Source organism: Hyalella azteca, unplaced genomic scaffold (assembly GCF_000764305.2).
Source record: "Hyalella azteca isolate HAZT.00-mixed unplaced genomic scaffold, Hazt_2.0.2 contig13457, whole genome shotgun sequence".
NCBI classification, from domain to species: domain Eukaryota; kingdom Metazoa; phylum Arthropoda; class Malacostraca; order Amphipoda; family Hyalellidae; genus Hyalella; species Hyalella azteca.
The window spans coordinates 972167-985896 of NW_025943380.1; the positions used below are offsets into that span (position 1 = coordinate 972167).

Consider the following 13730-nt stretch of genomic DNA (forward strand, 5'->3'; position numbering starts at 1 on the left):
ACTGTCTTGACACCGACGTCGTATTCAGTCAAAGGTCGATAATAACGACTGATAATAACGACTGTCTTAACACCGACGTCGTATTCAGTCAAAAGTCGATAATAACGACTGTCTTGACATCGACGTCGTATTCAGTCAAAGGTCTATAATAACGACTGCCTTGACACCGACGTCGTATTCAGTCAACGGTCGATAATAACGACTGTCTTGACACTTGATAATAATACATAAATTTCAGCTCTCTAAGAGATTAGTGGCTATGTTCAAAAGTCACACGTTTTATTTTCGAATATGAATTTTTTTGGCCAAGCTGATTAAATTTCCCCCCAAAAATGGCAATAGGGTAAATTGAATAAATCTATTTTTATGCAAAATACATTCATTTATGCGGATGCATGCGTGCATGACTATATAAAATCTATGTTCGTTCCTGAGTCTGACCGTCACTCAATGACTTAAGGTAAACAAAAATCACCTGATGTTTCGTATATGTTAATCTCACGTTCGATTGCCGGTTGCTAAATGTAATTATTCCTATTCCAAGTTCAACAGATAAGTAATAACTTGTGTTCGGTAACGCTTGTTCCTACTACTATAACGCTTGTTCCTACTATATAATTCTATATTTACGCGCACGATATTGACACGACTCGTCTATATTCACGCGTGTGATATAGACGTACTCGTTTACATTCAGGCGCACGATATATAGACGTCAACTCGCCTACATTCGCGCGTGTGATATAGGCAACTCCTGCTAGTATTGAATATTGGTCCATTTGGTGTGATATTTAATTATTTTACTTCGTTTTCTGTACCAGATAATGTTTGGACAATTACATTGAGAATAAATACTGTTTTAACAACAAGTCGATTTTTAGCGCAAGTGAAACTACAGTGCGTTGACTCTGGCAACTTCCGCACAAAACAGCCAGTCGAAAATATGCTAAGTCCTTTATTGCCTTTTAATGTTGTTGCTCTGGGATAAAAAGTGATCTCAATCCAATATACGAGTTTATTGAATGGTAAATATAATGCATATGGGTATTTCATGCATATTGCCATCGAAGTTAATCAACCCAAATTTATTATGGAAAAGTAAATTATGTGTCAAAGACCCGTAACGAAAAGCCTGTTTGCATTTTATTTTCATTTATTTTAGTGCGTCTGAGAAGCAAAAAAAAAAAGATTTTACGACGAAACTGATTTTTATTTATTGATTTTTTGCTTTCGTAATATATAACACAATCGTCTTATTCCATTAAATGATTATTGTCCTTAACTAATATCAAGATAATTCCCGCAAGTTTTTAATTTTTACTTAAAAACTAATATTGATTAATATTTTATTTTATTTTTTGTTCACACATTATCTTCGATACCGACTCACGCGAATTTCATGAATCACGATGGACGTTATCTCACAGAGAAAGTATTATTGAATAAGTGCGGAAAAAAGAGTTCTAACATCATTACTGTTCAACACAAATCATTTAAAAATTAGTATAATTTATAGATTAATTCATAATATCTTAAACTTCGAATATTAGTGTTATTATTACCATTTTATACCATTATTTTCAAAGTATATGATAATTAATTATTAATTGATAATGCGTATTATAGATGTACGTTTAATTTTCTTGTACGCGAAAAAACTTCAACAAAATATCACCAGCAACACGAGCGAAGATCGTCCTTGATAATTGAAGATGGGTACTGTATGGGGCGGCTGAAATTATCCTGAAGATTGGCGTTTCGATACATGATTTGGTGCAAAAATTAACATCATTCAACGGCCAAATTTCAGCGATCATCTTAGGGATCTAACGAAATTGGAACAACCGGAATGAGCTGCATTTTTTCCATCACTGAGAGGGTAGGTAGGATTGTAGAAAAAATGCAAAGTAGTAATAAACGGCATGTAGATGTGAGAATAATTTTGTTTGTGAAGCAGGTTATATTAGCATTGGTAAAAAACCTTGATATATAATATAGCTTCAAAACCTAAATTGATTGATTTCCAAATGCAATTTCTTAAACAGAGCGACATGTCAAAAATTTCCCAGAGTCCTGAAGAGAAAATTTTGTACCGACGGTCTGTTCGTAGTCGCATTTCATAATTCAAGTTTGAATTCCATTGGGAATGTTTTAGTATTCTAAATGGTATACAATGAACAAGCGTTAGTGGGGATTAAAAGGCTGCATTCATTTTATTTTTAACGACTCGATGGCTTGGTCATTCAACAGAAAACGACGGTCAGTGGGAGCCGCAGGATCACCCGCTATTCATGTCCAAGTTGTCGTACACGAGCAGGTGTTCATGCGATCTAGCACGACTGATGTCCACGTTGTCGTAACCTCCATGAATCCATTCGATCACCCACGATTTATGTCCCTGTTGTGGTACAAGTTGATGAGGTCATGGGATTACCCTCGATGTCCAAGTTGTCGTACCCTCAATCTAATTCATGCCCAAGTTGTCATACCCGCCTAGGTATTCATGCGATCTCCCACGACTGATGTCCACGTTGTCGTAACCTCCATGAATCCATTCGATCACCCACGATTTATATCCCTGTTGTCGTACAAGTTGATGAGGTCATGGGATTACCCACGATGTCCAAGTTGTCGTACCCTCAATCTATTTCATGCCCAAGTTGTCGTACCCGCCTAGGTGTTCATGCGATCTTCCACGACTGATGTCGACGTTGTCGTAACCCCAATGAATCCATTCGATCACCCACGATTTATGTCCCTGTTGCCGTACAAGTTGATGAATTTGGTCATGGGATTACCCACGATGTCCAAGTTGTCGTACCCTCAATCTATTTCATGCCCAAGTTGTCATACCCTCGATCTATTTCATGCCCAAGTTGTCGTACCCGCCCCGCTGTTCATGCGATCTCCCACGACTGATGTCGACGTTGTCGTAACCTCTATGAATTCATTCGATCACCCACGATTTGTGTCCCTGTTGTCGTACAAGTTGATGAGGTCATGGGATTACCCACGATGTCCAAGTTTTCGTTCCCTTCAATGTGTCCATGAGATCAAGGACTCATGTCCACGTTGTCGTATCAGTCGATGGCTAATTCCATCAGCCACGACTCATGTCCACGTTGTCGTACCCACCGATGCGTCCGCTTTGCTCGTCCAGGCTTTGCAAGTTCAGTTTCGGGCTCGAATCTTCGTCGTCATCTTCAATGTCTTGGTTTTCCTCCAGACTGCAAAATTATCCAGAGCTGTCACTCACTTTTAATAATATGTATAAACTGAAATTTATATTTTTCGCAAGCATTATTCAACATGCATAATATTGTTAGAAAAACACGCAGCAAATGCAATCGAAATAGTAAATAATAGTGGTGGCTGTTCGAATATTTTTCACCCCTAAAGCTGTACGATGTCATAATGTCAGCATGAAGCTGCAATAGTATGATGTCAGCATGAAGCTGCAGTAGTATGATGTCAGCATGAAGCTGCAGTAGTATGTTGTCAGCATGAAGCTGCAGTAGTATGTTATCAGAATGAAGCTGCAGTAGTATGATGTCAGCATGAAGCTGCAGTAGTATGATTTCAGCATGAAGCTGCAGTAGTATGATGTTAGCATGAAGTTGCAGTAGTATGTTGTCAGAATGAAGCTGCAGTAGTATGATTTCAGCATGAAGCTGCAGTAGTATGATGTCAGCATTAAGCTGCAGTAGTATGATGTCAGCATGAAGCTGCAGCAGTATGATGTCAGCATGAAGCTGCAGTAGTATGATGTCAGCATGAAGCTGCAGTAGCATAATGTCAGCATGAATCTGCACTAGTATGATTTGATCATGATGCTACTGCAGTTTACTTCTAATCTATACAGGAAAATCTCCTTTTAAATGAACTCCAATTCTTTAAATGAAATTGTTGAAAGAACTTGGGAATTTTGAGAGGTTTGAAAAGTTATTAAATATGTAATTTGCTTCACCTGTGAGAGTGCCAAGTAAGCAATGTAAGCGTTACAAACGCAATTCAAAGTTAATTTCGGTTCGATAACGTATAAAAATTATGTTTCGATAAGCCATTTCCTCCTAGTTAGGGAGAAATGTTAAATCGTTTCTGTCGCGCGGCAACTTTCGTCTCATGGATGCGCAGTAAAATGCATGCGTTATGAAATTATTGAATCTTTTGCACCGGTACGGGATTGTTCCAAACATTGAAAATTTTTGTAACCACGAATAAACATTCATGAGTGCACATGCAAGATTTGAATAAGTGAACTCACGCATTCAAGTCTCGATGGTATGAAATTGTTCACTTTCACGCTCAAGATGCATAATTATGTCAATAAAAACTCGTCAAACTGTGAAATTCTTTACAATTTTGATACTTATTGCAAAAAAATTTGGAGCTCAGGTAATAATCAGGTAAAAGTATGGAGCTCAGGTAAAAATATGGAGCTCAGGCGAATAATCACCAAGCATACTTGCAGAGTTCGACGACGACGTTGTGTGGAAGGATGTTATCACTCATATTCTTAAAAAGCCTGACTGTTTGTATTCAACTTACAATATCTTACTAAAGAACGAACTCGAATGAAAAAGGTAGGAAATAAATCATGGTAACCTCACTCTACACCTTGTTTATTAGTTGCAACACTGCAAATGCAGAATATCATAAAATAATTTAACAGTTTTCAGTCTATATATGTTGACTTTTTTATAGCGTTCGTAAAGCACAAAATACTGAGGGAGAGTGAAGGTCTGATGGGAATGATATTTACCTGATTGCCCTGCTCTTTGCCTCATTGGCTTTATAATTACATGTTTGGAATAATTATTAACTCGTTATTACAATTACATTATTGTTATAACGTGACTTACTTGTCGCCTGACACCAATGAAATTTTCCACTTCGGTGGTCTTGAAAGAAGCGATCTTTCCATTAACATCACTAACTACTGGTTACGTGAAGAAACAAACATGTGAAGAACAATCCGCACTACAATGATGTCTACGTAAGCCGTGACTCGATTAATTTCGGAGTCTTAACCACCAAAGCAAATGCCGTTAAAAAAACGTGTAATCAACATTATTTCAGCGTCAAATGCGCGGTGGGATTATGTCGGTTGTAAAACTCTCACCGCCTGGTCGGGACTGGAGGAGGGAGTGGCGCTGCATCTTCATCTTCTTCTTCCTGAGGTTCCTGATCTTGGCTGTTAGGAAGTAAGTTCATGCATGCGTGGCTTTAGAATAATTAGGATTTTTTATCCGCGGTTATCTCTTCACGGCCTGCGTGGCAATAACGTCCAGTCGCATTCGCACTTCCGTACAAAATCCTTTATTTTTAATTTATAGAATTTGGTTTTTCATTTTAGAAGATCTAATCTCTTTAATTGATTCATACGCCACGGAGCTTTAAAAAGAATACTTAGCGAATAAAATTCTCTTTGAAGCAGTTCCTTTGTGAAGGGGGACTGTACCCTTATTTAATTCTTCACTCGAGGCGAGAAAAAGGTGGAAGGCATAAAAAGTAAACGGACACAAAACGCCGATTTAAAAAATTGTGCAAAAATAGTTGAATGGTGTAAAAAAAATTTTAGTCCAAAAAATCACATCTAGGATCCAAAAAAGCATGCCTTGGATCTTGGATCGGGTTAACTTACTCTTAATATTTATAAAAATATGTTTTAATGGCGATACTGAAAACATGTGGCGTTAGGTAGCAAGCCCTCGCTTTCAAAAAATTTTCAATTATTCTGAGACTGATTTAAAATATTCACATAATAACAATTTACAGATGATCAAAATTTCATTCTAACAATTGAGGTCATAATCTAAACAAATGTCATTTGCATGGAAGCACTAAAATGTTAGCGCTTCCATGCAGCCTAAAGCTTTGAATGTAGCCTAATAAGATAAAAGCTTTGAATTTTCTTGAAGAGTCAATGATTAAAATTTCAATTTCTCAAATTTCAACTTAATTACGTTGGATTACTGACACAGATGAATTGATGATTTAATATGTGCTATTAAATTTATTCGAATTTTTTAAATTTACTCGGATTATTTATTGTAAAAACTGAACTATTTATCTCAAAAATTTACATGTTATTAGCTTTCATAGCGTAGCGCTCAATGAGCGGCTTTTTTAAAGTCAAAAAAAGTAAAGTAAAGCTCTCAGTCACTCTAATTCTTAAAGTAATGAACTCCTAATTCTTACCTAACTGAACAATTCTTATGTCAACCAACAGCCCTCAGTCACAGTAAACTTTAAAGTAATCAACTCAAAACTTTGAACTTACTGAACGTTTGTTAGATCAACCAAAAGCCCTCACTCACTGTAAACCTTAAACTAATTACCTCCTAATTTTGAACTCACTGAACGTTTATGTCAACCAACAGCCCTCACTCCCTGTAAACCTTAAACTAATGAACTCAAAATTTTGAACTTACTGAACGTCTTTAATGTCCCACACCCTCAAGGTTGAATCTGAGCCGCCGGTGTACATTTTGTTGCCGACGAAAGTCATGCAGAGGACGCCCGTCATGTGGCCCTGGAAGGTCTTCTTCAGTGCCGCGGTCTTGGGATCGTAGGCACGAGCGCACGTATCTCCGCTGGCGGTAAACACTGCAAAAATATCCGGTCATTGAATCGGTAAACGTAATTACCTCGGAATAGTAAATAGTTAATTCGCTTATTATTCCGAGTACAATAACATTCTATAGCGAGAACGCCAAGAATTCTATTACTTTATTGTTATTATTAGCGTACTCGCTCAATTTATATTCTGTTGAAATTAATGTACATCCGGAACAAATGTGTAATCTGTTTTTGGATTTTGCAACAAATAATCTCAGTTGATGTGCAGTTTAACGCTGACTACGAAGTGCTTAATATCAAATAAAGAACGTGTATGCACTAACGTATGCCATTGGTGTTTTATATACAATAAAGAGCGTGTATGCACTAACGTATGCCATTGTGCAGCTTGACGCTGACGATGGAGTGCTTAGCGCCTCTGTAGACTCTGGTGCAGTCGCCGAACTCGCGCACCCAGCAGCGCGCTGTGCCGTCCTGACTGCCTGAGTACAGCAGGCGGTTGACGACCGTCAAGGAAATGACGGGACCTTCGTGGCCTTCCATCACCTGATCGCAATAAGTTCGTTGCTATTTCAAAGCCATTTAGTTAATTTAGTCACCCACACGATAAAAATTACACCTCTGCATAAAATTTTGTATAATTTGATCCTGTATAATTCCTTGACTAGTCGAGAGTGGCATTTTCCAATGATACACGCCGAGGCGGATTTGTATCGTAACTTGGGACATTTGTGTCGTACCCTGAGACACTTGCTTCGTACCTTGAGACACTTGCATCGTACCTTGAGACACTTATGTCGTACCCTGAGACACTTGTTTTGTACCTTGAGACACTTGTATCGTATCTTGAGACACTTGTATCGTACCTTGAGGCACTTGTATCATACCTTGAGACACTTGTATCATACCTTGAGACACTCGCCGCGCTGGATGTTCCAGGAGCGGATGGTCCTATCAGCGCTGCCCGTGTACAGGGTTCTGCCAGTCGAGTCTGTCACCATGGACGCTACGGTATCTTTGTGCCCCTGAAGAAAAATCAAAATAATTAGGGAGAAAATAATATTCCAGTGGCTCTAATGAACGAAATAGATTATTTGCAAAACAAGTAATATACTAGTTATGGAATCAACGGTACTTTCGAGTACATAATGTGCGACATAAAATTATTAATGAACAGGAAAAATGCTAGTTTTTAATTTAAACTCCTCTGAATACTCCTGAAATATACAATTATTTATTCGAGTAAAACATAGAGTATGAAATAAATACTCTTTTCATCATGAGAATGTTCATATTAATGCGAATGATATGTTGAATCTAAGGTTTCGTTACCGTAGACTTACCGCAGCCGCCTATAATTTCAGCCTCAAACTCATAAATAGCACACTGGATCAGAAATTGCTGACTCACACTCATATTTGACGTACCCAAGCAACAATTTTTGCCTCAGACTCATATTTAAAGCTTTGAATAATAAATTTCTGCCTCAAAGACTCATATTTAGCACAATGAGACATGAATTTTTGCCTCAAATACGAAGGTTCATCATACTGAGACAGAAATTTCTGTATATACAGTACATGTAAATCATCCGTGACTACTCAGAGAAAGCTATTGCTATACCTCAGACTCACCTTAAACGTCTGAAGACAAGTTCCGTAAAGAAAAGACCAAGATTTAGCCGTCTTGTCGCCGCTGCCCGTAATGATGATGTCGTTAGGGCTGATCGACATCTCATCAGGTGATTCTGCGCCATCATCAGGGGCTGGGATGTAGATGATTGGATACACCGCCTTCGTGTGACCCTGAAGTGATATTTAGTAGAAAATTTTTTTATTATTATTTCTGTCTCCAATGTCAAGACACTGTAGCTCCAACACTGTAGAACCAATTTAGACTTACGCAAATGACAACTGTCAGTCGGAAATCCACGAAGCGAAAAGTTTAAAAACATTTTTTAGACTTAAAAAAATGACATAAAAAATTTAAAAATTAAAAAATTTTAGACATAAAAAAATTTAAAATCATAAAGCTCATTCCATTTTTATCAACTGATTCTCGTCAGGGACTGTAAATTAGTTGAGCTTCCTCCCTAGGTTCTTTGTGTTAATGGCCATGAGGTGCGTTCAATAATTAGAGAGCAATCAATGGCGTAAACTACAAATATTTTATTATCGCACTAAAGCCAACCATATTTTCGTTAAGACTTGTAAAAAGCTAAAATAATCAAGCGCCTCACTCGTTGATAACTATTCAACTAATTATAAGAATTACAGATGATAAAGTACTATCCATAAAGATAGAGATTCTATTTCTATTCCATATTCAGATTCAGAATCGTCCATACTATTCAGATTCTAATCGTCCATACGTTCTATTCAGAACCGGACGATTCTGAATACCGGACGATTCTGAATACCGGACGATTCTGAATAGTGCATTTAAAAATAATCTGATGAAATAATTAATTAAATTTAAGGCAATTTGCCTTGAAAGTCCTGATGCACATGGCGTTGTCGAGCTGTGCCTGCGTCAACTCGGCAGGATCGTCTGACAAGTCCTCCTCATCAAAGAGCCAAGCCTTGGCGCTCTTGTCGTACGACGTCGAGAAGATAAACTCGCCCGTGCAGATGATTCGCTGAACGCGAGCTTCGTGACCTAAAGGAACGTTCTCAAACATAATTTCTTCTTATTATATAATTAATAAGAATAATTAATAATAAATAATTAATAGAAGAATAATTAATTAATAGAAGAATAACTAATAATAATCTTAAATTATATAATTTTTCTATTCCATACTGAATAATTCGTACCGCCGAGTTTCGTACTGATCCGACATACTAAGTTAAAGATATTTAAATTTGATGCTGATCCTATGTAGTAAATTGTCTCATATGAATTTCATGTTGATCATGTATAGTAAATTCGTCTTCCCCGAGTTTCATTGTGACTCGACATAGGTTATTCGTCTCGTTTGAATACATAATAATCCTCCATACTAAATTTGTCACTTGAGATATTTCATAAAAAAAATCCTTTTCATCACACCTGCGCAATACGTTTTATTTAAACGAGTTGAATATTGAGCAATAGAAGTTAGAAATCTTTGGTCTTTGCGTGATACGATATTGATTAGTGAACATGTAGCATTCCCAAAAATTTCTTTAACATTTAACCAAATTTTCAGGTTAGAAATGCCTATTTTTTGATTGAAAACTTATCCAGAGCAGAAAATTTTGAATAGTTATTGATTGCATCAAGGATGAAGCAAGTTTCATAAGTGTGGTATACAGTTTAATCACAGAAATAATGTAATAGATAATATTAAAATATAACTTAATGATAAAATTTGACATAATAAAGATTAAATGCATACCCCTGTAAACGTAGACACACTCGCAGGTGGTCATATCCCACTTTCTGATGGTCTTGTCGCTAGACCCTGTGACGACGAACACGTCGCTGATGCCAATACACGTGATGTAGCTCAGGTGGCCTCTGCGGGGAATAAGGTGCATGACTTGATTACGGGTGTAATGGAGGTAAAATAATGGTCTCTGCGGCAAATAAGGTGCATGACTTGATTACGGGTGTAGTGGAGGTAAAATAGTGGCCTCTGCTGGGGATAAAGTGCATTAATTGACTAGGATGTGATGGAGGTAAAATAGTGGCCTCTGCTGGGGATAAGGTGCATGACTTGATTACGGGTGTAATGGAGGTAAAGAAATGACTTCTGCATGGTCTAGTGGAGCTCGACGCATGCATCTATGTACATATGGCTCACAGCATCACGTAATTTTGTTGGAAGATATCAGTCGTATTTTGCAGTAAGATTAAAAATGCTGTATTTTCTTAAGATTTGAATACTGTAGTTTCTATTGCAAAATTTTAAGATATGCAAATTATATTTTGTTCTACAATTTTCAAATGTTATTTCGTACGACGATTTGCATACTGCATTCTGTTGCAATATTTTCAAATCATATTCTGTAAGAAGATTTATCATCATCATCATTTACGTTAGTATTTTGTGGAAAGATCTGAATTCTTAATTTTGTCTGCATTTGAGGGTGATTGGCTAACGGTGATTAGATTTTACGATTTGATGTGAAGTGATTAGACTTAACGACGTTCAGTCTAAATGTACAAATAGCAATTTTTTCTATTACTTGTATCTCGGACTTAAATTTAACAAAAAATTAGTTCTGATGATTAACCAGCATTAAATTTGGTATACTTTTTTTATGAATTGAAATTGAAAAAAATTAATGATAGTCATGACACAAATTACCAATTGATGTAACAGGATCATAAATACTTTAACTTAAATTATTGACGTTTGAATGATTTAAGCCGCGCAGTGGTTCCCAAACTTTTTCAGGCTGGCGCCCCCCTTGGCTCCCGAGTGAATCTCTAGCGCCCCCCCCCCCGCTGACAGCCACACATAAAAACAAACGCCTCTTTCTTGATATTTAGTATGCTGCAATTTTGAAAGAGAAAGGTAAAACACAGATCTTTCCAGAGGCCCCCACAGATCATTCCACCGCCCCAGGGGGGCGATATCGCCCACTTTGGGAACCACTGCATTTTAAGCGTTATTGCGGGAGCATTTCCACCAACTTACATGTGACAAACTCTTAAGAATATAATACTATAGATTATTATGTATCCATTAATTAATATTGTACCTTCATGACATTCTACAGACTCACTTGAGAATGCCGAGGCACTCGGTCTCGTCGCTCTTCGTGCTCCACATCCTGGCGGTGCAGTCTTCTGAGCCCGTGACCAGCAGACTCTGGTCTTCAGACAGCGCCATGCAGTTAATCTCCTTCTCATGGTCGATGATCGTCTCAAGGAGACGACTGTTCTTATCCTTGCTCGCGCCGCCCCCCATGCTCACGATCCAAAACTAGGCAAAAAGCATTTATTTTAGAACAAAGATTCGTAAAGAGTTCAGATTTTTCGTTTTTTTTTGAAGAAACTGATAATGATCAATAGGAATTTGAATAAAATATCTGGAACGCAAAGTTCGGGTCAAATTGGATGTAACAACTAACATTTTCAAGGACTATGTATAGCAACGACTCATTTTATTACTTAATTGTTTAACCTTAAATTGATCAAGAAGGTTTGAATTTGTCATTAAAATGAAAGCTGCAGGACAAGACGGTGTTTGTACGGACGTTTACCTTTTGATGGAGTTTATTAACGTATCGATTTATCCAGCTGTGCGTACACTGGAGTACGTACACTTCTACTCAACTAAAAAGTATACATACTCTCAAGCTGCATTCATACTCGGCTCTGTTGTTGAAGCTGTACAGTAACACCAGATTACGATAGGGGTCAGGGTGTAGTACAGAACCTTCATCTATCTAGACATTTTAATATTGAATAGTCACAGCTCTGAGTGCACTTAATTAGGAAGAGCACACTCGGCTTCGGCTGTACACTTTGACTCAGTGCACCATCAGCTACGTGTTTGTTGGTAGCAAGCTGTACAGTAACACCAGATTACAATAGGGGTCAGGGCATAATACAGAAACTTCATCTATCTAGACATTTTAATATTGAATAGTCACAGCTCTGCGTGCACCTAATTAGGAAGAGCACACTCGGCTTCGGCTGTACACTTTGACTCCGTGCACCATCAGCTATGTGTTTGTTGGTGGCATTGCTAGGTCATGACGTTTCCTGGTAACCTATGGAGATTCTCTGCGTCACAGATCGGCCTTGGAAATCGATGGTGCTGATCGACACTCGCATGCCCCCCTCGGGTATCGATACCATTGAGTGGATGAATAGCTGGCGTCAATGCATTTGGTTGAATTAATAGTGCATTGACCGAATGTCACTTTGGGATCGATAATCTCGAGATTTAATAATCCTGTTTTCATGTATCCCATTAATATACGTAAGAAAGTCTTTAAATACATGAACACATGAAAATCAAAGTAACTTGGAAATTATTATAAAGTATGTGAGCATGTAGGTGGGATTTTTAATACATACTCGACTTAGAACTATACTAAAGGCTGCATAATTTAATATAATTCTTAATCAGATAATTACATCCTAGACTTCGGGATTAATGTTATTAATCATTAGGATTAAAAATCTCCCTGAACTATAACCGGTGGGGATAGGATTAATGAACAACAACAAATTCCTAACGCTTGGAGTGCATGAATTTTGACACTGTTGGATACCGGTGTTCACGGTGTTCAAGATGGAGTTCATTTCGACACCACAGTAGCAAACTACAAGCCGCATTCGGCTCATCAGAGAAAAATATACAGAATTTCATTCATTTAATATTTAATTCATGTTTCAATCTTTGCAGCATATATTTTTATTGTTCTGCTATTCGGCTCAAGTCGTGGGATATTAAATTCATTGTGTTTATTTTCGTAAGTAAAACTACAGGTTGTAATAATCTTTGTGGAAATAAATTTGATTTTAATAATTCTAATTTTGAAAAGCAAGTTACAATTCTTGTGCTGAAAACTTCTTAGATACATCTTAATATTTAATCCTGCATTTTTTCTGCGGAGTGTAGGTACGTAGTCGTTCCTGAGAAACGACATTTTTCTGTTTAAAAATGTTAACATCGAACGTCTGTATACAATTTCATTCAAATTTTGTAATTTATTGTGCTTATCTTACCTCAAAATGGAAATCAGACTAGTCAGTTTTATGGATAATAAATTTCACTGAAGTCTCGGAGCGAATCTGACTTCATATTAAGTTAGGTTAGTTAAGACTGACTGAGCCCGCGCGCCCCTGGCCCGACTTGACCGTGACTCAAGTCGCCATGGCAGCTCGAGCGCACAACACCTCCGCCTCTAGGGCAACCTGCATGACGACGCTGAGGTCGACTTGCCTCTGCAGTACACGCGATCACTGAAAACAATCATAAGGCTGCACGAGGCAGTAAATAATTCTGGCTTGAGTATGTAAATTGCAAACTTTTAATTACTTATAAATATTTGTTGGACCCATCTTAGCACGACGCAGAGATCGACTTGCCTCTGCAGTACACGCGATCATTGAAAACAATCATAAGGCTGCAAATAATTCTGGCTTGAGGTCGTAAATTGCAAACTTTCCTTTCCTTTTAAAAATTTGGTAAGCCCATTTTA

General features: G+C 37.6%; 1 protein-coding gene across 2 annotated transcripts; it reads right to left on the reverse strand.

Annotated features, from left to right (window-relative positions):
• Positions 1 to 2596: 2596 nt before the first annotated feature.
• LOC108672510 (WD repeat-containing protein 86) lies at positions 2597 to 13335 on the reverse strand. 2 transcript variants are annotated; one of them, XM_018160190.2, is made up of 10 exons: positions 13255 to 13335; positions 11298 to 11497; positions 9962 to 10083; positions 9071 to 9240; positions 8217 to 8387; positions 7491 to 7607; positions 6954 to 7128; positions 6435 to 6609; positions 5123 to 5194; positions 2597 to 3227 (listed from the first exon to the last, which is right to left on the reverse strand). In XM_018160190.2, the coding sequence occupies exons 2-10, from the start codon at positions 11480 to 11482 to the stop codon at positions 3101 to 3103; spliced, it is 1314 nt and encodes a 437-aa protein (XP_018015679.1). In that variant the 5' UTR covers positions 11483 to 11497; positions 13255 to 13335; the 3' UTR covers positions 2597 to 3100. The 2 variants fall into 2 exon arrangements, with proteins under 2 accessions (XP_018015679.1, XP_018015680.1); XM_018160191.2 differs by lacking the exon at positions 5123 to 5194.
• Positions 13336 to 13730: the final 395 nt, after the last annotated feature.